The sequence below is a fragment of the Bactrocera tryoni genome, chromosome 2 (assembly GCF_016617805.1).
Source record: "Bactrocera tryoni isolate S06 chromosome 2, CSIRO_BtryS06_freeze2, whole genome shotgun sequence".
In the NCBI taxonomy this organism is placed as follows: Eukaryota; Metazoa; Arthropoda; class Insecta; order Diptera; family Tephritidae; genus Bactrocera; species Bactrocera tryoni.
Genome location: NC_052500.1, coordinates 59,554,467 through 59,580,869, shown reverse-complemented (window position 1 = coordinate 59,580,869; position 26,403 = coordinate 59,554,467). Strand labels below are relative to the sequence as shown.

The 26,403-nt window shown below is 34.2% G+C and overlaps 1 protein-coding gene across 1 annotated transcript in view; it reads left to right on the top strand.

Moving 5' to 3' along the window:
• Nucleotides 1-23,693, top strand: part of LOC120768796 (acetylcholine receptor subunit alpha-type acr-16) — a 143,902-nt gene extending 120,209 nt beyond the window's left edge. The window contains exons 7-10 of the mRNA XM_040095552.1: nt 10,211-10,320; nt 10,510-10,724; nt 10,827-11,000; nt 23,356-23,693. Coding sequence (XP_039951486.1) covers nt 10,211-10,320; nt 10,510-10,724; nt 10,827-11,000; nt 23,356-23,440 — 584 coding nt within the window. The 3' untranslated portion in view covers nt 23,441-23,693. The remainder of the gene's footprint in view (nt 1-10,210; nt 10,321-10,509; nt 10,725-10,826; nt 11,001-23,355) is intronic.
• Nucleotides 23,694-26,403: the final 2,710 nt, after the last annotated feature.

Here is a 26,403-nt window from a genome sequence, read left to right as displayed (position 1 = left end):
AGTTTCGCTGTTTGTTTAGCTTTTTCATTTTTTTCAACTTCAAGTCTATCTACTTTAGAGCCTGCTCTTGCTCACTCGACTATATGTTTAATTTGTAAAACTATTTCTCTTCAACTGTCTCCAACACTACTTCCCATTATCTACCTGTTTATTCTATATCTATCTATGTGCTTTATATCTATCTCTCTAAACTATCTCTATCTTCTATTTGCTCTTTCTGTGCCTGAAACCAATTCTATGTCTCTGCTGCTATCCTTCTTTCGCACGCCTATTTCATTTCTAGCACAATGCACTTTTACTCAAATTTCCAATTACTCATTTGCTCTTACTAACCACTCAATATTCCGCTCACATTTTGTAACCAATCATATTGCTTCTTTATCAATGCATTTCACTGTCATTTGTATCGTTCATATGTCATGTCATTTGTATCGTTCACATTGTGTGTCTATTTATTTTTCTCAACAATTTATTAATATAAATTAACAAATATTTTACATTTACTTTAATCATAAATATATCTTTATATTATTCGATTTTGCTAATAACTAATAATTCATATTCACTATCGTTTTTAAGTCGCTAAAGCCTGACCCTTTTATGGAATGATATTTTTTGATAGCGAACCTTTTTTGAAAGCATTCTTTGTTATTAAAATATAATTTAAACTGAGAAAATGATTTTAAGTATGTTTAAATAAGTAATAGAAATATTTTCAGCATTTATCAGAAAGTCAATACTAATTTCAAGCAATTTTAAAAAAAAAATATCATTTCATTATCAGAAAAGTATTAATAAAAGTAATTAACAATTTTTTTATAAACTTGCACTATTGGGTTTCTTAACTGGGTCTTTGTAATATATGTATATTAGTAATTGTATCTTCAATGTCTTTTATATAAATATACACTCTTCATATTATGTTAAAATAAGTGTTTTTTAATAAAATAAATCTTAAAATTATTTTTTAAATATTTACTAATTTAATAACTCACTTTTTTATGAAACTATAGTCAGTAAAACTTTTGTCGGCATTTCAAATGAAATTATTATACACTATATATGTAGTATATTACATATAATATTATTTAATTGTCGACTTTAAAAAATATGTGTTTCTTAAAATATTTTAGCGAACTTATTATTTTCTTAACGCTAAGGTGCAGTAATTATTAAAATGTTGCGATTACTTCCAAGTTGAAACAAATAGTTTTGCAAAGCTGATACAAAATTTATTGCTAAAGTTCAACACAAAAAGGTTCATATCAAAAATATCATTAATTTCTAATATTAATATAATAAGAATTCAACACTCTAAAAACACAAGCATTTAACCTTTTTTAATTTCTTATGTCTTTCGTGTTCTCTTATTGGTATCATAATTCACTCAATACTCTGCAGTGTAAAAAGAGCAATTCCGCCTTCCTATTGGTCAGCAGTCTCTCACACACATTTACTTATAATTGAGAGAATAATGCATGGTGACGCACGTATTTCTCAAATGCAAGTAAACACATTCTCAACGCTTAAATAACCGTTGATTAATTCATATACATATAAAGCAGAAGCAATTCGAAAATATCGCAAATAGTACTCCATTTCATTTACAATGATCAAGTACCATTAAATGAACGCCTGCAATGAAATTTGTTCTAAGTTCAGATATGAAAACTTAAAGATTTAAGTCCAAGTAAGCTATCTTAAACGTTCAGAGGACATTAAACTGCCTGATGCCCCTCCAAAACAATTTAGCGGAACATAATTAAAATTCTGCAATGCTCTTTCCATAAAATTACATAATATATGGTAAATTCATTACTAGCTATAATAGCAGATTCCTTACCTAATAGGTGCTACAACAATCAAAAAAAAATTTTTGACCATTTATTACATCTTCTAGAAACTGACCAATTGCTAGTCTACTATATAACTCTTAATAACTTAGAATGTTTGATTTCAATCGAAAAATCTTAAACAAAGCTCACGGGATCATCAATAATTTAATTTTTTTTATTTATATTTCCTCTCTGCTAACATATGTATATCATTATCTTGTAGCTCTCTCTCTCTCTATCTATCTAGCTATATGTCTTTCTCAACCACTCTCCTTGTATGGAAATAAATTCTCTCACTTTTTCAACTCAGTTTTTAACATATTCTCATGCTTTTTACTTTATTTAAAATGGCGTATACACTGAAAAAAATTAAAATAACTAAAATGTTACAAAATAAAAGCGTTTACCGAATTAAATGTTTATAATATTATATAATTCAAACACATTAAACCAGTTCTGTTTATAATACAATAACTAACCTTTTTTATTTTGAGTGCAGCGAATTTAAATACTTTATATCTAGTTAATTAAGCACTCCCGCTCTTTTATTAAAATTTAAAATATACTCTTTTCTGATTATTTTTCTTCCTTACCTCTTTATTATATGAACCCGATTTCAAATAAAACACCCATTATGCACTTAGAGGTTAACGAAATACCAATGAGAACTTAAGAATGGCAACAGTTGCCATAATTTCACCTATTATTCTCTTGCCTTCAGGGATTTCAGAAAAATCTTAATCTCATTTATGATATATTTTTAACAAAAAAAATACTAAAAATGAATTACTAAAACACCGTCAGCTCAACAGCTGATTTGTCATATTGAATCATATGATTTTTTCGCCCTCGTTTCTCTGCTTTTCGCTTTCACGACTGCTTTACTCAACGTTTGATTATACGCGTTGCTTGAGACGCTCAGCTGCGTTTCTTCAAAAATAAGATCACCGAAAACGTTATTTTTCTTTGAAATAATATAAATTATTTTTAATTTGTAAACTTTATTTTATGTAAATTTTTTACAGGTGTTACAATTCTGCTCTCACAAACAGTTTTCTCTCTATTGGTTGGTAATGTCATAACAAAGACGAGCGAGGCCGTGCCGCTGTTAGGTAGAGTCTAAAATTGATAAACAAACGTAAATTATTTGAAATTGCACACTAAGGCATTGAAAAAATTAAAACTTAGTAAAGATATATACAACTTAACAAAAGATTTTTATATTTGCAGTATAAATAATGAAGAAAATTAAATATTTCTTGAAAACACCTTTTCTCAGCTAAAACGATAAACGAACACTCTTTGGCAGTTTGCATTCGATAAGTATTCTTTAAGCGATTTACAACACTCAAAGTAGCACTATTACGACTGTTTGAAATTTCATCTACTGCCTGCATTAAAAGAAATCTTTAATGACAACCCCATTCTGAAGATTTAAACACGAAGCTTTTAAATAGATTTGGCATTTATTTTCAAATAAAAAATTCTTATAAAAAATATAGATATTAGTTGAGTAAAACTTAATTACGGCTTTTGTGTTGATTAATACTACGCGCATGCTCACTTCACGCTCACGTCTTCGCTCACACTCTTCGCTATACTTGGAACCTGCTTGACATTGCAATCCCCAATTGTAAAACCAAGTAAACCCAACGCTTTAGGTACTTTTTATAAAAAGTCGGTGCTTTTTCCACACATAAAATAAATTTAGTTATTAATTAATTTCACTCCAAAATAAAAAAATATTTTCATTAATTTTTTTATTTGTTACAAGTGAGACATATGTACACAACAATTTTGATATGAATCTATTTGCAAGAAAAAACCTATATTAACTAAAAGGTAAAAAAGTAAAAGAAGTAATCGCAAGCATTACGAAAAAATTATGATTATTTATTATTAGTTCAACTTCATTAAAAGCATATGAATCATAAGATCTTCTAACGGTGAATATCTTGAAATTATTACAGGCAAGGGTCGCATGATCTAACAAAAGACATACAAGGTCACTAATAACTGGACAAATTATTTCAAAAGACAGTGACAAAACTAATAATTTAGTACCCAAATTACAACAGAGTAAAAGTACTCACCATCGCTGGAAGAGGTTTTTACCTGCTCTCAAAAGCAGCTTTGAAATCGACAAAGAGATAATGCGTGTCGATTCTCATTTCACGTGTCTTTTCCAAGATTTAGCGCATGGTGAATATCTGGTCACTTGCTTCTGGTTTAAAGCCACACTGATAAGATCCAATCAATTTATTGACGGTGGGCTTTAATTTCTCACACAGTACGCTCGATAGCTCCTTATATATGGTGTTTCCCTTTTTGTGGATTTGGCAGAGCACACTTAAATTCCAACATTGGGCATACTTTCGTCCGACCATATTCTACAAAGAAGCTGAATCATGTTTCCTGTCAGTTCTTCGCCGCTTTATTTGAATAGCTCGACCGGCAATCCATCGGCCCGCGACGCCTTGTTGTTCTTCAAACGGGTGATTACTATTCGAACTTCTTCATGATCGGGCAATAGACCGTCCGCTCCATCGGCATTGATTGATGAATCGGATTCACTGCAATTCAGCAGGCTGGAGAAGTATTCCCTCCATAACTTTAGTATGCTCTGAGCATCAGTCACTAGATCACGTCTGGGGGTTCTACAAGAGTGTGCTCCGGTCTTGAATCCTTCTGTTAGGCGGTGGATCTTTTCCTAGAATTTTCTAGCATTACCCCTGTCGGCCAACTTGTCAAGCTCTTCTTACTCATGCATTTCGGTCTCTCTCTCTTTTTGTCTGCAAATGAGTCTCGCTTCCCTCAGCGATTCTAGGTATCTATCCCCTATCAAGTTCCACAGTTCCCTTATACCGAGTTGTTGCCGAGTGCTTTCAGAGACCAGGAGTGCAGAGTTGCTTCTCGAAGTCGAACCTTCTTTGTGTTTTTTGATTCACAGAGGCGGGTATCTTGGCTGCAACAAGATAGCAGCCCGAGTCGATGTTAAGACCTCGGAGCGTACGTTCAGTACGTACGTCTAAAACTCGTGTCTTCCGTCTATCACAATATGATCGATCTTCTTTTCGATCCTGAGACAGTCAGGTAGCTTGCTGAGTTTCCCTATGCTGAAATCTAGTACTACAGATAACCATATTTCGGGCACCGGTGAAGTGGATCAGCCTTAACCCATCAATTGTGGACATTACAGATCCGCATTTAAAGCATTGTCAGTAGGGCAGCTGCTCTCTGCCAATCCACCCAAAGTAATAATAAAACTTTTCCGACCGTCAAGCGTGGCTTGTCCGAGTTTGAACCGCCGCACCGCGACATGACCACGACGCTTGACGTTGTCGTATGGTAATAGGTCGATTTTTTTATGATTCTGCTATTTTTTCTTATTTCGGACAATTAGTCTTTCCGGTCGTGGTGCTTCTTTGACAACAAAAGTACCTGAACGGAATCAACGAACTCGCAAATGCCAAATATGTAATAAAATCCCCTGTTCAAGCAAAATACATTGATCTCATAATTTATATTATATTTGAACATCAAGAGCACTTAGATATCAATTCAGTTTATCAAGTGCCGATCTTTTCTGGCACAACTAGCGATATTCATATTGCACAATTGTAATGACAGAAATCGCATATACGTATTACGTACGGAGTTTCAAAAGAAAACATTTTATGAGACATGACTGACTAGGTTAAGGTAGAAATTTCACAGTTTGAAGCAACTTTGCTAAGGATTAACCACAAACCATGGTATAGCCAAACTACCGATTTGACTTCGAATGTGGTGACCAAAAAATCATCTTAAGCAATGCGTTATGTTTTTGGTTAATCAGTTAGTCTGATTCTTTCGATAATAACAGAAACGAAGGCATAACCGTCAATAGCAAAAGACGCGAATTGATACTAATCAGTAAAACTTCAACAAAGTATAGATGACACCACGATCACATGACTTGTAAGAGCCATCGTGACGAGCTCAGTGGATTTAACCTTGTCCGTCTGTATATGCGCGAACTAATTCTCAGTTTTTGAGATACCAATCGTAAATTTTGTATTTTTTCGCCCCAAGGGAACTGTACCGACAACATCGATTACCATGCATATAGCCACCATATGATCGTTCATCAAGCCCAAGTTCTTGTATGGAAAACTTTTTTATTCGGCAAGCTATTTTCACGAAATGGAACATTGATAATTGTTCAAAACAGCCGAAGTTAATGTTTTTTTCTTAATTTTTCTGTTGAAGTTATCTCAAATTAGTCTCAAATTTGTAGTAATCAGCCATCTTAACCGCTTTAGAGAACTTAAAAATTACTCTAAGAAATTAAGATTGAGCTGAAAGCAATGGTTCCAATAGACATTCTGAGAAGCTAAGGGATTTATTAAGAGTAATATTATTTATAGCGGCAAAATCTGTTAGTTATTATTATTGTTATAACATATTTATTTTATAATAGTGAATACAATTTTTTAACATTTTTGAAGTGACAATAAATTTCAGTAGCAGTGATATTGACATTTGAACGCAACCTGAATGCTTTATTTAAAACTCGATGAGCTGTGTTATTACAGACAGTTTTGCCAATTTCGAAAAATCTATGAATTTATTTATGGTTTTATGGCAGAGCATAAAATTTTACCCAAAAAACTATTTTTAAATGCTTATTTTTTTACCATAGCTAACTGTTTGTTGGAATTATGTACATAATATTGCGAATCCGAAGCACTAGCATTTAAATTGCAATTCAAGTTGAACAAATAATCAAAGTAAATAAATATTAAACAATTACAACAATAATTAATGAACGTGTAAAACAAATGTTACACAAATTATACATTTAATAAGTAAATAAATTTAAATAAAACAGTTAAATATTCATAAATCAACCAGGCCACCAGGGCGGTTAATAAATAAAGCTTTGCAATTGCAAAACACCAGCGCAATATGTTGACACCACACAGTGTTTATATGTAATTACAGTCATGTAGTAAAGTAAACGCACTTCGTTAGTTCATTCAGTGTTGCATTTTATCGTACATACTGTTGCATAGCGCTAAAAAGCTTACAGAAAGCTCACTGGCATACACGGTTACACCACTCACTTGTTCAGCTAAGTATTTGTGACAATTAGCAAGCTTAACACGCCGAATGCGACATGCGTAATAAAGTGATTGTGTAAAGTTCCTCGCTTCCAAGTATCAAATATGACTCTTTTCTATATAACGATAGTAAATACTATGTAGTATATAGTTTGGAAAACATAATTAAAAATAAATAACTCAATTAATTTAAATAAATAAAAAAGTAAAATATAATTCCTTTAAACTTCTTTAACAAGTACAAAAAAAATTAAACCGTTGTATTTTAAAACAAACAATAAAAACAAAACAAATATCATGATTGAAAACAATTTATAAGCTTTGCATAGCAGTTTTATGAAAAGTTTCACTGTAGTTTTGCGCCTCTTTTAACAACACTTTAGTTTGGTTTAGAAAACTATTTTCATAAATATTAATTTTAAGGTTCAATTTTTTGCAATTTCATCTTAAAAATGCTGCCATAACTTACAATATAATATGTATATGTAACTCAAACATTTTTTGAGAATTGCGATTGCTAAGTAAAACTTTTAGAAACTAATAATAATTTTGTCTGCTTAAAATATTTTGCTTACAAAACTACAAGCGCCTGTATCATTAATTTTGCAGAACCTGTTTGTCATTTTTTGAATTTCAGATTCTTTTTGTGACATTTTTTTTTTAATTTTTTACTACATATTTTAATAATATTCGTTTAATTTAATTCTTACGAATTTCTCTAACATGTGCATGTTGTTTTAAAAATGTGCATTGATACAGAGTTGCATGTAGTAGCTTTCGCACTTACTAAAACTAAAATGTCTAAAATATTAAAATTGTAGATGTAGATACAAATATACATTTTTATTCACCTTTAAATTTAGTAATTTACCAACAACTAATTTTTTGTTAAATTTTTTTTTTAATTTATTAATAATAATCTCTTCGTTGGGAAGCTTAATTAGTCATATGATATAAAATGTCACGCAAACGTCACATAGAACAGCTGACATCTTCTTCTTTATTGGCGCAGACACCGTTTACGCGATTATAGCCGAGTTTACAACCGCGCGCCAGCCGTTTCTTCTTTTCGCAATTTGGCAGCAATTCGAGATACTATGTGCAGCCAAGTTCGGTTTACAATAAACTACACTCGAGCTATACTTTAGACGCCGCAAAGTCCGTTCGCCTTTTTACACCAATTTTTCTCTTGTTTCTCCTCTCTTGCATAGAGCCTCACAAGGTTGCACCTTCTCATATGATTGAGCGGCTAAGCTAAACCTTTCCTTGTTTTGGTTTCATTAATCCGATGCTTTTAGCCAGTGTGGGTGATTGGTCTAAGGCTGAGATATTAATGGAGGAATATTGAACTTGCCGCTTTACCGCATTTAGGTGCTGTTTATATTAAAATATGCGTAGTGTAAATATTGAGCGTTGTATCGATAAAATATTTCGATTTATAACGGACGTGAACTTAGAGCTGTGATGATAATGTGTGACTACTTAGACAAAGTTAATCATCATAAGATTCAACTCTACTCTTGACTTTGAGGTCTACTACCCTTACTAGGTTACAATTTTCTCAACTATTTTAAATCGTTATTGATAGTCAAATAGCGTTTGCTCGTTTATCCAAATCCTCTTACAACCCTTTAAAAGAGAGATCATGTATGTTAGTTTCTTAAGCATCGAGTCTCAAACGACTAAGACAATACTAAAAAAAATCGTCTTATTAAGATTAAGCGATGAAAATACTTACCATCCTATCGAATTTAAGTATATAAGCCTCGGTTGGGTTGGCCATCTGATCGAATTTAAGTATATAAGCCTCGGTTGGAATGGCCTGCAGTGCTTTCAGCCTATGCTGTTTTTTTCCAGAGTCGACCCATTTTTGGAGCGCCATTCGCTAGATTGTGGAACAGTTTCATAGTCATATTCATGAACCCATGTCTTCTCACCATTAATGAGGTATTTGATGAATGTAGAGTCCTCAGCTATGTTGTCAAGCATATTTTTGCGACCTCAACCTGACGTCGTTTTTGCAAAAGATTCAGGTCTAGTAAAGTCACTCTACATACCCAAAATATTAACCAAAATGTCTTTAGTCAATTCTATCTCTGCAACCTGACGATTTTCAATGTTTCTTTAACTTGTTCGATGTTATCGTCATTCACAGAGGGGGGTGAACGAGTTTTCGATGACTTCATGACTTTCACTGAATACTTTTTGTGAGACGGATATGTGGTGTTGGGTTCCTTAGGCTTTTTGCCTTTATATTATGCTAGGTTAAAGTTAGGTTAGGTGTTAGATTGAGGTCATAGAATTTCATAAAATTTTGTCATTTCTGTATTCTGCAATGAAAAGCTTCCAGAAACGTTCGAAAGTTTATTGCCGTAGATATGGCATGAAGGAATTCTTCAACAATACGTATTTTAGGAGTTTTTCGTTTTAAACTTTTTAGTATGAATTTCATCATAGTATATATGTATATAATTTTGGCATCTCTGCCATCTCCAAACCTGCTATGGAACCTTCCGAGCAGTATGTATGTACATAAATATGTACATATATCAATGAGGAGTAAGTCAGGAGAAAGCATTTTTCTATGACAGCTATTTTGAGAGTCTTTTAATTTGAAGGCAATCAATAATTTTAAATTTAACCGTGTTTTTCCCCGTTTTTAGAAGGGAACTTTGTTTGCTCAAAACTCCTATATGACAAAGCTGTTATTCGAAAAAGTCTTATACGAATTTTTACTTTTATACATATTTATTTAAAATATTTTGCATCCATTGCATGTCATGCCTTATTTTAGCGCTAAACAAAATCGTATATAATTGTAAATAAATTAGAGCTGCATGCATACTACCTTAAGGCTTTACACCAAACATATGTACATATAAGCATGTCTCTACTAACCCACAATATCATTGCATCCAAAACGCTTCAAGTTCAACTACACATTACTACGCTGAAATACGCTTTATACTCGTAGCAACTCATTAGTCTGTCTAATCATTAATTAACTTATTAAACAAGCTATAAAGCTTATTTAAACATTTACACATTAAAATATATTATTATAAAAATAACAACACTAAAAATATTTTATAAAAAAATAAATTATGTATATAGTATAAATAAATTGTAATAAATATTATATCTAATTAAAGCTTTTAAAAACAATAACTAATATTTTTTCTTCACTTTTCATTTATAATTTTTTCTTTAAATGAAATATATTTCTATGTATTTCGCAAAACGTCAATAATACGCGCACATTACGCACAGGCACCTACTTCAATTGCATCATGTTTATGGTGGCATCATCGGTGGTGCTGACGGTTGTTGTGCTCAACTATCATCATCGCACGGCGGATATACACGAAATGCCGCCTTGGGTAAGTAGGGAATAGCGACAAAGGCAATGCGTGAAAGCTCATAGTTGTTTAGTGAAAGCTTCGCATACGTTTAAAAGCTGAAAAGCTTTGAGTGTAACTTTTTTAATTTGTAATTCTTTAAATCATTCGGTTCATTAAGTTTAATAAAATAATATGTTAACATGTACTCCAACATTCATTCATCATTAGATTAAATCCGTTTTCCTGCAATGGCTGCCATGGATTTTACGTATGGGTCGTCCGGGCCGAAAAATCACACGAAAAACAATTCTACTAAGCAATCGCATGAAAGAATTGGAATTAAAGGAACGTTCTTCCAAATCACTACTGGCCAATGTGCTGGATATCGATGATGATTTCCGGCATACGATCTCCGGTTCACAAACGGCGATCGGTTCATCAGCGTAAGTACAGTGAAAGACACACGAGTGTTCTTTGAAAAGCTGCTAGCGAAATAGTCCCACTTTTAATTTATTTGTGTTTAAATATCTTGTTGCAATTTACAGAAGCTTCGGTCGCCCCACAACGGTGGAGGAGCATCATAATACAATAGGTTGCAATCATAAAGATTTACATTTGATTCTTAAAGAATTACAATTCATAACATCACGTATGCGTAAATCCGATGATGAGGCGGAATTAATAAGCGATTGGAAATTCGCGGCAATGGTTGTGGATAGGTGAGTAGTAATTTTTTTTTGGTTTTAATGAAATTATCTTCGGTCTAGAAAGACTTACAATTTATCCTTAGGTTTAAAATTATCTAAAATTTATTCTTAATGAATTTGCAGACAATTTAATTTACTTAAAACTTGATAAACTTCCACAAACTGATGTCAATTCTCGAGAAACAAAAAAAAAAAACGTTTTTTCTAAAGCTTTACGGAGAAAAATTTAACTAAAAGGACTTTACAATTTTTGGATAAATCCAAACCTTCCTCTCTTCAAGATCAATGAATATAGAGTAGTGTATCTTTTTATACTATTGCAACCAGTTGCTACAGAGTATTATAGTTTTCTTCACCTAACGGTTGTACGTATCATCTAAAACTAAACGAGAAAGATGAGAAGAGAAGAGCTTATGTGTATATAAAAGATCAGGATAACGAGAAAAGTTGAAATCCGGTTGTCTGTCTGTCCATCCGGCCGTGCGTGCATCGATGAAACTTGTTATGTGGATTCCTTAGTAGAAAAACAATTTCGAGTTCGCATAAAGGCGTAATCGAAACACTCCCACGCCTACAAATCGCCATTAACCGAAAACCTATAAAGCGCCATAACTGAGCACTAAATTATGATATAAAGCTGTAATTTGGTACAGAGAATAACAGTACGAAGGGGCACTTGTAGGTAAAATTTTTTGGGTGTGGCCCCGCTCTCTAAGAAGTTTAAAGTACTTATCTCCTAAACCAATTAAGCTACAGCATCCAAATTTGCTGAGTACAAATCTTACAAGGGTTCTTATCGAGAGTGAGAAAATGGATGAAATCGGAGGATAACCCCACTCACTCCCCATATAACGGTACTGTTAGAAACTACTTAACGCACGATAAATCAATAACTAAATACGCCAGAGGCATTAAATTTTACCACCCAGAAAATTGAACGATGGGCGCGGCGCCGCACACTTTTTAGTGAAATATCATACCTCGGGATCCGACCAACCGATTTCGACAAAATTTAGTACGTGATATTTTTTTACGTTCTTATGCCACGTTGTGAAAATCGGATAACAACCACGCCTACTTCCCATATAGCACAATTTTAAATTCCGCTTGATTTGTTCAGTTTTCAGCACAGAAATCACGAAGTAATTAATATAACGGTATAACACTTTGCACGAATAATGCCTTTAGTGTGTGCCTTGTGATCAAAAACTGTTTAAATCCAATAAAAACTATTCAAGCCCTAGGTACCAGATACTTAGACCCCGGGACCTTTAGTTGACCTTTGGTCAAAAATGTCGATCATTGAGTGATGTATATAACTGAAATTATGGGAGAGACCTTCTCTTATATGATATGTCTTTATGTCAAAAATGGCTTGAATCGGACCAATACTTCCCTTATCCCCCATATACTTAATATAAAGATTTTCAACCTTCCGTGTGACTTTGTATCGCATATATCGGCCAATATGTGAGTTATTGTAATGAAAATAAGAGAGCCTGTTTTACTCATCATAGTGTATCTTTGTGCTTAAAATAAATAAATTTGACCGAAAACTTGGCTTAGCCCCTATATAACTAATATCAGGATTTTCGAACATCCGGCTGACTTTACTCTATATGATTGGTTTTACACCTTGAAGTATTTCCCTGGTTTTGATTCTTGCTAGTTGCAAGAGTATAAAATATTCGGTTGCACCTGAACTTAGCCCTTCCTTACTTGTTTCATCTTACATTTTTTCATATTTATTTGTATATATTTTCCAATTATAAATATTTTTTATATTTTCGGTTGACGCAGTGCTCTGATTACACCACATACATATGTATGTATGTAATATTAACTTCCTCAGAGTGACAAAGAAACGTTAGATATAATACAAACTTATAGGGTTTTTCCGGAAAGTAATAGGACTGATACTTCGAAGCATGCGCACATCGACTGGATTCGGTAGTGGGCGCTCCTAGCTAACGAACGAGCGGCTGCTCAGTTGTCTCCGAGCACCTGGAGAGTCAGGACAAACATTTTCGCACGACGTGCTGGGAGACCTGCGACTTCGACAAACACCGACAATGTGACTCGTGTGCGAAAACTTGAAAGTGACCCCCAAATTTTGAATGACATAATGACAGGTGACGAGTGATGGATTTTTGAGTATGATCCCGAGACAAATAGGCAATCTTCCGAGTGGCAACCGTCGGCAGAGGGGATGCAAGTAGCATGCACCTCGCCTCTCAAGGTTATTCCGGAGAATGCCTTCCTTGAAAATCGCGCTGGCAGCGTTGTATCGATAAAGAAGGAGCCTGTTTTAAAAGTTTTTAAAGAATTGTAACGATTACTTCAATACGTTTTTTTAAATCGACTCAGACCTCCTACTTTCCGGACAAACCCTGTAAACATTTACTCAAGCTTTCGTTTGAACGCCCAGACGAAAAAATTAATGGACATGTAGTCTCATCATCGTGATCATTTTGATAATCTGACCATATTTTACACGGAATGACAAGAAAAAATACATTTTGAAATATTTTAAAACAAATATATTGTAACGCCTGCAAAATATATTCCTAAGCCCGTAAACTGACGTTGAGCAACACCAAAAGCTCCGTCAGGAACGGGAAGGATGATATTGATATCATCGGCCTCAACACCCGCGCCGTTAGTTCTGCTTTCTCCAGACTGAAACGAAATATCTCCTGTCATCAAACAAACAGTCGTCGCACTCGCGATTTGGCTCTGACGTCACTGTTGACAGTCATAACTTCGAAGTTGTAAATAATTGCGTCTATCCTGGAACCAGTGTAAACACCACCAACAATGTCAGCCTTGAAATCCAACGCAGGATAACTCTTGCCAACAGGTGCTACTTCGGACTGAGTAGGCAATTGAGAAGTAAAGTCCTCTCTCGACAAGCAAAAACCAAACTCACTCATAATTTCCGTCCTGCTATATTGGTCAGAGGTTTGGATGCGCTGATGAGTTGACGTTGCGAGTTTTCGAGAGAAAAGTTCTGCGAAAGATTTACGGTCCTTTACGCGTTGGCCACGGCGAATATCGCAATCGATGGAACGATGAGCTGTATGAGATATATGACGACATTGACATAGTTCAGCGAATTAAAAGACAGAGGCTACGCTGGCTAGGTAATGTTGTCCAAATGGACGAAAACACTCCAGCTCTGAAAGTATTCGACGCCGTAGGAAGGACCAGGTGAAGAAGGACCTGGCATCGCTTGAAATATCCAGTTGGCGCTATGTAGCGAAAAGAAGAAACGACTGGCGCACTGTTTTTAACTCGGCTATAATCGCGTAAGCGGTGTCTACGCCGATAAAGAAGAAGAAGAAGAGAAATCCATAAAAGGATGCTGACACTTAATCTAATTTGTCCTGCAGTAGCAATAAGCCCGAGGCTGAAATGGCCTTCAACGTCTTTTGGTTTCTTCGGTTTCAGTTAATTTTTGAAGCGCCATTCGCAGGACTTTTGGAGAATTTCGACATCATATTCTTAAGTCCACAACGCGTCACAGTTCCACTGTCAAGCATCTCTTTTGCTACTCGACTTCGTTTTTTTGCAAAAGATTCTGGCACTGATTCTTTAACTGTTTCGATGTTATCGTCATTAATAGAGGTAGATAAGCGAATCGCATGAGAGGAGTTTCCGAAGACTTCATGACATTCTTTGAATACTTGCCATGACACTTCTGCAACATTTTCAACGATCCCGTAGATGTGAGCCCGCGTCGTAAACAAACAGCTGTCAAAAATTCATTAATTCAAAAAAGAAATTTATGACTGTGGGGGTCAAATTTGATCTGATGGTGTATATTGTCCGATATCTATATCAAGGTTTGTGTAAAAAACACCTGTTCTGATTTTTTTTAATTTCTCTATTCTTCTTTACTAAACCTATGAGAACTGCGCGCAGAACCCAAATAAAACCTAAAGATACTCTCACTATTAATCTTCTTACATTAAATACAAATAAAATGGCATTCCATCCATATTTTTTCCAACATTTATAAAATGCAGACAAACTGCATTCGAACATTGAATTTTGACATTTATAAAATATCCATAAGCGAGACTAACAAATCAACAGTATTCAAAAGTCCCCAATGAAATCCACTGAATTAATTGTTGTCCTTCAACCAAAGCTTATTATCTTGAATTGAGCTCAGGCTAATAACTTTTAATAATCTCAATTAATTACAAATTAAAAGTAGTTCATGGTCTTGCTGGCAAATGACAACTATTAATTAAGAAACATGTAATAATAAATGTAATTGGTGCATAATTGAACATTGGTCATAAATATACAATTATTGAAGGTAACATGGATACAGTTAGTACATACATATATAGTCTGCATATAGATAATATCTATGTAAGTACATATGGCTTATAACGGAAGATAAATGTGATTGCAATTAAATTAGTTGCTTTTACACATTCGCAAATATCGCATGACACATACGACTTGTTATCAACTTGTTGGTACGTTTTAAATTAACTTAAGTCTTTTAAATGAATTAGTGAGCGATCACTTAATTTATATTCACAAAGTATACGACAGGCTGAAACTACTTGCTTTTAATCCACACGTTTTGTAGTTAGACCTAAGCTTAAACAGAACCAAGTAAACATTTTACAACTTTTTTTAATGATTCCTAAGCACTTGGTTCAACTTAATTTGTTTCAGCCAAAAAACTTATTGTTTTTTGGTCGATTGCTCATTTTTTAAGATCAGTGGTCGGCCTGAGAGCAGCATGATCTTATACCAAAAGTTACATGTTTAAGATAAGATAAGATAAATTGGTGGTTGAATTTAGACTAATTAGATTGATCCGTTTTATTCGATAACTTTTTGGCATTCTTTAGGTAATCTCATAATGCTTCTTCCATAAAAACCCTCGTCGCTATTAGACACATTAGAATAGTCGATTTTCAAGCGTTTATTTGAGGTGAATTTTTCCCAACAAAATCATTCACCATAGACAGAAACAAACACACCGGGCTGGAGACATAGGGACCTTCTAACCAAGCTTCCAAAGTTTTTGGCGTGTCACTATCAATGCTTGTGTCCTGACGTTTTCCTGATGGTATACAATTCTTCTCGATTGTTTCCTGCAAACGGCCCAATTGTTCACATTACAGCTCTAGTTTGGGTGTAGGTGAGTAGCTCATAGTAGATGATTTGCCACCAATGCCACCAAACATATAGCAAAACCTTGTCTATTATTTGATCTATATTTTTGACAATTGACCTTCTAGAGCGTGGTGCATCTTTCGCATAAAAATTATCAGAACGAAATAGCCGAAACCATTAGTATATCAGGATTATAAACACTTTTCACATTGTAAACCGCTTGTCAAAGAAAAACTGTAAAATATTTGTATTTTCTGCTCCATCATCATCGATTGGGGAATCGGGTTCGCCTTCTCCTGACGTTGTGCGTTTACTGCCATTCAGCTGGTTGGAAAAGTGTTCCCTCCATAATTTAAGTATGCTCTGGCAATCAACAAATATCTGGATTCACCAAGCGCCAAGATTTAGAAAAGACCCGTGAAAGGAGAATCGACACACGAAAAGGAGCTGCCTCTATGCCGCGATGTCTGAATTTGGTATCCCCGCAAAACTAATACGGCTGTGTAAACTGACGTTGAGCAACATCAAAAGCTCCGTCAAGATCGGCCAGGACCTCTCCGAGCCGTTCGATACCAAACGAGGTTTCAGACAAGGCGACTCCCTATAGGGCGACTTCTTCAACCTGCTGCTGGAGAAAATAATTCGAGCTGCAGAACTTAATCGAACAGGTACAATCTTTTATAAGAGTGTCTAGCTGCTGGCGTATGACGATGATATTGATATCACGTAGCGAAAGGAAGAAACGACTGGCGCGCTGTTGTTAACTCGGCTATAATCGCGTAAGCGGTGTCTACGCCAATTAAGAAGAAGTACCCCTTAAGTAATTTTCAATTAATAAATATACTTTGTTGTTACAACAAACAACCGTACATAAAATTATGAGAGTGAGGTATATACTGTAAAACGAATACTACTTTTGTAGGCAGAAAAAAGACCCACCAACATAAAATAAAGCTTAACTTCAACTTTCCAAATGTTTATATAGCTGTCATATTACATACAGAAATAGACATATCGATATATAGTCACGTAGTATTTTTGTATATACCAACATAATGGTACATATTCGTAACAGTGCACTAAAACTGGACTTAAGTACATCTCATAAACGGATACGCCATCGAAACCCATCCTAAGTAGCTCACATTACGAAATTGCATCCCTTTCGAATTCACTTACCGACAGTTATTGTTGTTGTGGATATCATATAAAGCCTGCATGGACATTGTAAGGCTCAAGTCAGTACATATATAAGCACATCTGTGCACCTAAGCCTGCTTATAGTCCACTACTTGCACAGACTTAGACACTAATCGCACTGTGTGACACCATCAAATTGATCAGGATACATTTGTTGTTATGTTCAGTGCATTGCTTGCTTGGTCGAAGTGGCAAGTTGAGGGGTGTGGCGTTTTGGTCAGCCACAATTTTGTTCGCGCTATGTTGCTTTCATAACGATTTATATTATTATTATTGAAAACGTTCAATGTGAGCGCAGCTTCCACTAGCACTTACTAGTGAGTTGCGTGCTAATGCCTCTCGGGATCAATTAAATTTGGCACTGAGCTCCTTTTGAGCATTTCGAGATTATTGTTCGGCTTTACGACCACTTACAGCTTCAATTAACGAAATGCGATAGAAACCGATTTGTCTACATACTTCGCACGAGATTGGTGCGTAAGTATAATGTTGAAAATATCTTAATACCAATTGGCATTAATTGATTTAGAACAATTGACCTCATACGCTAGAGCAATTTAGTAGTTGTATAAGTGTCCCTGATGGATAATTTTAGGCAGCTGAATGCATAATAGTTGTATATCCACTTGTATAGATATTTCTCATTAATTAGTAATCGATTAAGATTTCGTAAATATTTATGTAGTTACGTTTCAAGTTACGCTATCCTCTCTGATTTTAATTTTTTGCTCCTTAACCTCAATAATTATTTCCACAAAGGCTTAAAAGTTCTGGTAGTGAACAAAAAAACTTCTACAAAGGACCGTAAATCTTCCGCAGGACCTATATCGATGTTCAAATGTCGTCATCGTCCATGCCTCTGCACGATATAGCAGGACGAGAATAATGAATGACTTATAGAGTTCGGTCTTTCGGTTCGTAGAGAGTCGTAACAGAGGAAAGTTGAGTTCATGACTACTACTCGGTCGGGCAAGAGGTCTGAATCCCTAGCGAAGCTTCATCAAAATACAAACCACAATTGCAAACTAGTTGAAATCATGTAAGAAGTTCGAACTCTCCATTTGGCAGACAGCATCAACTCAAACTACAATAAGAAAGAAAAACTCAGGCAAATGTCTATCAGGTGTTAACATAATAATTATTCGAAAAATTCGCATTGACGCTTTAAGTAATAAAAGTAAAGCTAACTTGAAATCAAGTGAATTAGTAAATGAATGACTTGTCAATGTCAATGGTCATTCATCCATCTCGAGTTGTCAGCTAAATGATTGTAAAGCTCACTTAAGGCTGCGAAGAGCCGAGTGGTTAAGATATACATTTAGGGAACCGGAACGGACCTGCATTTTTTCAATGCCTAATTGACTCAAAGACAGGTAGTATTCGTATTAGTATTCCTCAAAGTTAATTGTGTCTTAACTTTGGAATTCAATTTCTTAATTTAAAACAAAGAACTCTCTCCGTTTCAGAGAGGAATCAATGTTTCTGCAACAGTTCCCAATAAAAATAAAAGCGAGTTTAGCGTGGTACGATATTATCTGACAGAATTTGAATTTTCTAGGAAACAATTTAGTCAAAACTTTAGGAAAACGAGTTTTATTAGATATGCGAATGCTATAAAGACTGATTTTGTTCTGTTAATTTTACCCTGCTTCCATAAGTGATTGACATAAGACATTTTGTGGCTGCTGGACTTCTCTTTTTTTCGTTATAAGTCTCGGTCTCAGCGACTAACTTTTCATTGTCGCAAAATTTTTGTCTAGACGCACGCTCTTTAGATCTGATCCTTTCAGTCCAGATCCTGAGAATACGATCGATGGAGAAAGCGGTCCCATTTAAGTATTAAATTTTGTTTTTATTTTCCTTGATTTATAACACCGGTGCATTATCATGATGAAACAACATTTATTTCTCTGCCAATTTGATAATTTTTCGTTATTTCGCCCTTCAAACCTAATATTAGTAATCTTTTCAAAACAGTTTATGGAAATATGGAGTATGGCATCTCAAAATATGTGAGCCATAATATTAGCAGTTTACAGTTTCTTCTTTAATGCTTTCGATTCGGTTCAGTTCACTGTAACGACTGTTATTAGACCTCATAGTGTTTCATCCATTGTCAAAATTTTGAGTTCATTACGAGTTCATGCGATGGAACTGCATCAAACAGGGTTAAAAATCATCAAATCGTTCTTGGTTTTTAGCAACCGAGCGCCGAACCCACGTTGCAGAGAGCTTTTTGATACTCAGATGTTTTTCAACGATGTCAGCTATTCTGTAAAATGAAGTTTCACAAATTGTATTGTAGATATCTTTTATGTTTTCATTCTTAACAAGCTAAGAAGTCGAACTTGAAAATATATAGTTTCAATTCTGGGACGCCCTCTCATAGAAATGTTAGACTACCTTGTATGGAAAGAAAAGGTACTAAAGATCGGCTCGTCGGAGACTCATAATAATGTTTCGAAATTTATTTGAATTAAAAGCAAATTATCTTAATAAGAAGTTATTGTCAAAATAAAAGGATAATAATTTATATGAGACCACAAATTTTATAAAAATTTTCTAAGTAATAATATGTACGGTAAAATCGACTATTTCGGCGTATTGGATCAAACTAATTTTTTTTCGCAGAGAGAGAGAGTAATAAAAAAATGTATCCCTTTTCGAAGTTAAATATTTTTCATCGAATTTCGAGATTGAGCATATTTAAATCATTACTAGTGAATAAGTAACAGATTAATTAAAAAACATTTGTTTGGTAAAATTTCTTTTTTTTTATTCGACATATTGGTTCCTTGCAAGGGTGATACATTGATTATTGTGACCTTCAAGCTTTTCGATAGGCCACAGTTTCGGCGATCACCTCTTCATCCGAAGAAAATTTATTCCCAGCGAGCATTTTTATACTCTCGCAACAAAGTTACTAAGTTTTGTTCACATAACGGTTGTTTGTAAGTCTTTAAACTAAAAGACTCAGATATATTGTTATATATACCAAAGAGATCAGGGTGACGAGTAGAGTTGAAATCCGGATGTCTCTCTGTCCGTCCGTCCGTGCAAGCTGTAACTTGAGTAAAAATTGAGATATCATGATGAAACTTGGTACACGTATTTCTTGGCTCCATAAGAAGGTTAAGTTCGAAGACCAACTGCCAACTGCCACGCCCACAAAATGGCGAAAAAAGAAAACCTATAAAGTGTTATAACTAAGCCATAAATGAAGATATTAAAGTGAAATTTGGCGCAAAGGATCGCATTAGGGAGGGGCATATTTGGACGTAATTTTTTTGGAAAAGTGGGCGTGGCCCCGGCCCCTACTAAGTTTTTTGTACATATCTCAGAAACTACTATAGCTTGTCAACCAAACTCTATAGAGTCGTTTCCTTCAGGCATTTCCATATACAGTACAAAAATGGAAGAAATCGGATAATAACCACGCCCACCTCCCATACAAACGTTATGCTGAAAATCACTAAAAGTGCGTTAACCGACTAACAAAAAACGTCAGAAACACTAAATTTTACGGAAGAAATGGCAGAAGGAAGCTGCACCCAGGCTTTTTTTAAAAATTGAAAATGGGCGTAGCGTCGTCCATTTATGAACCAAAAACCATATCTCAGGAACTACTAAACCGATTTCAATGAAATTCGGTATATATTATTTTCTTAACACCCTGATGACATGTACGAAATAGGGATGAAATCGGTTGACAACCACGCTTTCTTCCAATATAACGCTATTTTGAATTCCATCTGATGCCTTTTCTGTATAATAGTGTATACATTGGGAATAAATGATGATAGCGGAATAAAACTTTACACAAATACGGTATTTGAAAAATATGTAAATGACGGATAATGAAATCTCGATTATCACTTTATCATGCGAGAGTATAAAATGTTCGGTGACACCCGAACTTAGCCCTTCCTTACTTGTTTTTATATAGGAAATAGTCGCAAGGAGCCATATCTGCAGACTACGGTGGATGCGAAAGCAATTCGAAGCCCAATTGATAGATTTTTGCCGTCGTTTCCACTGACTTGTGACACAGCCTTTGGTGCAACAGCACTTGTTTTTTCTTCAAATGCGGCCGATTGCATCCTTCAAATGGTTAATAATGCTAATAATCGCTGTTGATAATCCTTCCTTTTTCAAGGAAGTCAATAAAAACTATTTCATCCACATCTAAAAATACAAACGCCATAACCTTGCCAGCCAATTTTTTTGTCCATTGTCACATATCGGCGCAAGAATACGGGTTATAATCATCCACTTGTCGTTGTTTTTGGTCAAAAGTGAGCTCACCCGGCACCCATTTTGCGCAGAGCTTTCTCGTACCCAAATATGCGTGAATGATATGATGTACACATTCAGTAGTGCTTCCTGTCTCAAACAGCTTAACATTACGAGCATTTGAAATTATTTTGGTAACTTTTTATGTTTATATAGCCTCTGTCGGTGCCTCCTGCCTGCTTTGGAATCGCCGAAGAGATGGTGCGTGTACCCGTCCTTTCACGGGTATTTTGCAAGATTTGGCGCACGGTGAATATGGTCACTTGTCACTGCCATTCAGCAGGATGGATAAATGTTCCCTCCATAATTTCATTATGCTCTGGGCATCAGTCACTAGATCACCTCTCGGGTTTCTACAAGAGTATGCTCTTGAAACCTTCTGTTAGTGGCCACATCATTTAGTAGAATGCGTCTCGATTCCTTCTTTAACTCTCCGTATCTATCCCATTCAACACGTATCGTGGTCGATTGTAACTTTGCGAGGTAGGCAGTTTGTTTTCTCTCCACTACGACACATCACTCGTCATCGTATCAGCTGTTATTTTGCCTTTACCAATGGTTTCTTTTGCAGCTGTACTTAAAGAGCCCAGAGCAGTAGGGCAAGTCTAGTAGAAAATCGTTCAGCTGTCTGTTGTGATTGCAACTTCTCGACGTCGAACCTTCCTTAAATTTACTGACGTGAGTTTTTGCTGCACAGAGGCGGGTGCGAATTTATGCTTGGACTTGAGAGCGTACGCATGTCTAAAACACTGGAGACATGTCTTCCGTCTATCACAATATGATCTATCCGGCTGATGGCTTCTCGAACCGGAGACAGTCAGGTAGCTTGATAAATTTTCTTATGTTGGAATCTTATACTACAGATAACCATACTTCGGGCCCCGGCGAAGTCAATCAGCATCAACTCGTTTGGGGATGTTTCATCATGGATGCTGAATTTACCGACCGTTGTGCCAAAGATACCTTCTTTGACCACCCTTTTGTTAAGGTCGTGGTAGGGGCATAGGTTCGCTCTAAGCGCTCATAGAAGGCATCTTTGGTCACATTGTTCTTCTCTTCTCTTGGGGCTTGAGCGCAAAGCAACGTTATGTTGAAGAACTTCGCTTTCATGTGGATTGTGGCTAGACGTTCATCCACCAGGGTGAATGGTTAAACTCGGCGACGGACTCTCTCTCCCACCACGAATCTCACACCGAATTTGCGCTTCTTTATATGGCCACTGTAGTATATGCCACAAGGACCTACTAGTCTCAGTATTTGTTCCGTTAATCGCAATTCTTGGACCGTTTTACTCTTACGAAGACATCAACCAGCTTGACAACGGCACCTTCCCAATTAACGAACCCAACATACCAGGTGCACGTCCCTTATTTTTTAATACATTTGCAGTGGTCGTCATCAAATTGGGGGCTCTCATCTGAGATTATTTTGTTTTTTTACAAGCCTGGGGAGGCGCACAATCCAGTCAGTAAAAAAGGAAAAATGGAACCGAATTTTTATATACCCAGCCGTTTGTCGTACTCTGTAATGATACAAAATAATGTATTTTTATATAAAAATTATAGTCCTTTTTAACTTTTTTTAAAAATTATTAAAATCACTCTAATAATATTTGATTTTATTTTACAGTTAAGAAACATTATTATAATTAGATATATGATATTTTAGTGTAAATAACCACACCATAATAATAATTGTAATTGTAATGAAAAATTTCCTCTCTTTACAGATTTTGTTTAATTGTTTTTACGCTCTTTACAATTATCGCAACAGTCACCGTTCTGTTGTCGGCTCCACACATTATCGTGCAATAAGCCTAAATGCACACGAGGTTTAAGCATAAGCCTAGGATAGACATATGGAAACTGCATACTTTAGATGAAGAAGAAATATTTATTTTTTCCAGAGGAAAAATCACTTACATACATAATTACAAAGAAAAGCAAATAAACGAGAGGAGCAATGCAAATTCAAAGAGATTTAGCACTTACATAGACGTAGTTTAGTGAAGATGATGAGACTACTCAATAATTAGAAAATTATACGAAAGACAATTGAAAAGTTCACCAAAATCAATACAAAAAAATTGTTAATTAATTATTTAAGAAAAACTGAAAACTAGTTAAAAATTAAAAAACAAAAAATTAAAATAAAAATAAAAATTCAAAAAAAACACAAAATATATGTATATACAAGTAATAGTATGTAGGGAAACTGGCAACAAAATGGTTACTTAATGCAAGCAAATTGAATTACTTTTATGACATGACATAAGAAAAACTTCAAAACAAACTGCCGTACACAAATATGTTGAATATTTCGAAAAAAAAAATAAAATAATAGTGAAAATAAATTAAAAAAATACAAACCGTACACTATAAGCTATGCTAAAAAATATATGCAAACTTACATATTAGTAAATTTATGTGAATAGGAAAAATTCTATACCGCATACCAAGAAAATAATAATAGCATGCGATGAAGAAAAAATTCTAGCATGCAATAAAAAATATAAATACAAGAAAATAGAAAATTACTTTTCAAATAATGCGTTCATTATAGTGTAACAAATTGTGAAAGAGTTGTTGTTTTCTTATTTTATAAACTATTTATGTAAAATGAGAGTTAAAAATGTCATGCGAGAAAAAAAAATACAAGAAAGGTGCATGTAGACAGCTGTAAGTAATTATTTTTTTAATTAGCATAGCGTAATATTAAAGCAAGGAAAAGTAATAATTAATTTAAATTTAAAACATGGAATTAAATAGAAAATGAAATCAAGAAAAATAAGTAAAATAATAAGTGAAAAGACAGAGATTGTTCCTATGAAACATAGAAATACACAAACACTCACACAAAAGTGCTTAATTTCATACAAAATTACACGAAATTCAAAGCGACAAACAATTAGTGCGAGCAAAAATATATTTAATTATAAATAAGATTAGTTATTACATATGAGAGAATAAGGAAATTTTGCATATATTGAAGTAATAGACGCATAGTGAAGACACCTGAACCTTCAGACAGACACAGGCAGTGTTCAAAGCAACCTGACAATTCGCCAAGAGCTACCCAAGCAACACATGAGCGCAAAAATTGCTACATTACTCACACACACAAATACAAATCACACAAAGCATGGAGCGTTTAAATTAAATGTAGTTGAAAACGAGAGCACAAATACCAGTACTATACTAAAACAAACAAAAAAACAACAAAAGCAAATAGCTGAAATTAGTCGAGAAAAAGTATGTTAGAAACCAAGAGAAAGCGAGAGCGAACGAGCGCGAAAGAGCTAGTGCGAACGTTAGCGAGTTGCAATAAATTAAATGAGAGAAAGTGAGATAGATAGTGAGAGAAAGAGAGAGAGATATTGAAATATTTTTTATGTGCATTTATGTATTGTACAGAATTTAATAATACAAAATGTTAAAAAATAAAATTTAAAATAACGCAAAGAAAAAAAATAGTGGTAAGAGATGCATGAGAGAAATAATAAAAAATTAAATATTGCAAACACAAAGGGAAAACAAACACTAGATAAGTGAGTAGGGTAGAGTACGTCGGTTAGTTGAACTCGCAGGGGTATAAAGTGGGAGTGGAACAATAATAATTGCAGGTGCAACAACTATATATATAATTTACGATGGAAATTAGCAAAAAATAGATATGGAAACACTATACTACAGACAAAATAAAAAAAAAAATAATAATGAAAAAAAAAACAATAAAATAATGTTGAGAAAATAAGTGCACACAATAAAATAAAAATTAAGCAGGCAGTGAATGAAATTAATTTAGTTATCAGTGCAATAAGTAATACAATTGAAAGAAATATTAGAAAGAAGAGCTGAAGTATAAAAGGTTAAAACAGGAAAATTAATTTTTATTAAATTTTTTTTTATTAACATTTTGGTATTTCGCTGGAAATTTACTTTAATTATTCGTTTGCTACAGAAAAGTCGAGAAAAAATCAAGTTTTTGAATAATACTATAACACATAGAATTTTTTGTGTTGTCGGCAAAAGGTATACAAAAAAATAGCTGTATGTAATGAAAAATTTTCGAACTCAAATTCATTTTCAGGACACCTCAAATACCACACAAACTTTTTAGCACTTCAGTTGCAAATTTTTCCCTCAGATTTGTTGACGAGTGTAATCAGAACAGAGTAATTCGATTACTAAAAACACGATATTAGGAAAGTTTAGTGGAATTTTCAAGAAAAAAAAATTTTAACTCAAAATGTTTTATTATTATTATTTGCTTTTTGTTTGCCAACCGATTTTAATTTTTTTCGACTTAACTATTTATGAGTAAACGGCATTTCAAACAATCAAGAATGATATTTTTTTGTTTGGATTTAAAATGTTTTCTGCTAATACCAATTGCCGGTTGGTTTCTCTAAACATGTGTACTCATAAGCATTTTAATTTTTACAAGGTTTCCCGTTTGAAAAATATCAATTTCACTAGCTGTTTTTTTTTTTTATTTAAATATACATATGTCTAAAGCTATTAATTATCAAATGTAGCTTAAAAATTTTAAATTTTAATCCAATTTCGTGTAGAAAAAAGTTAAATAAATGAAAATTCTTTCATCATAATGAGTAAATGCTTTTCCTAAATTTAAATAAGCTTTTTTTAAATATATCTTCTTACTTAAATCTGAGGCAAACTAATTTAACCGTGTTCAAAACTAAACTTAATTACCGACACCAAAACTTTTTCGAGTTTTCCAGTTCAACATTTTGCTACTTTTTTAATAACCCAAA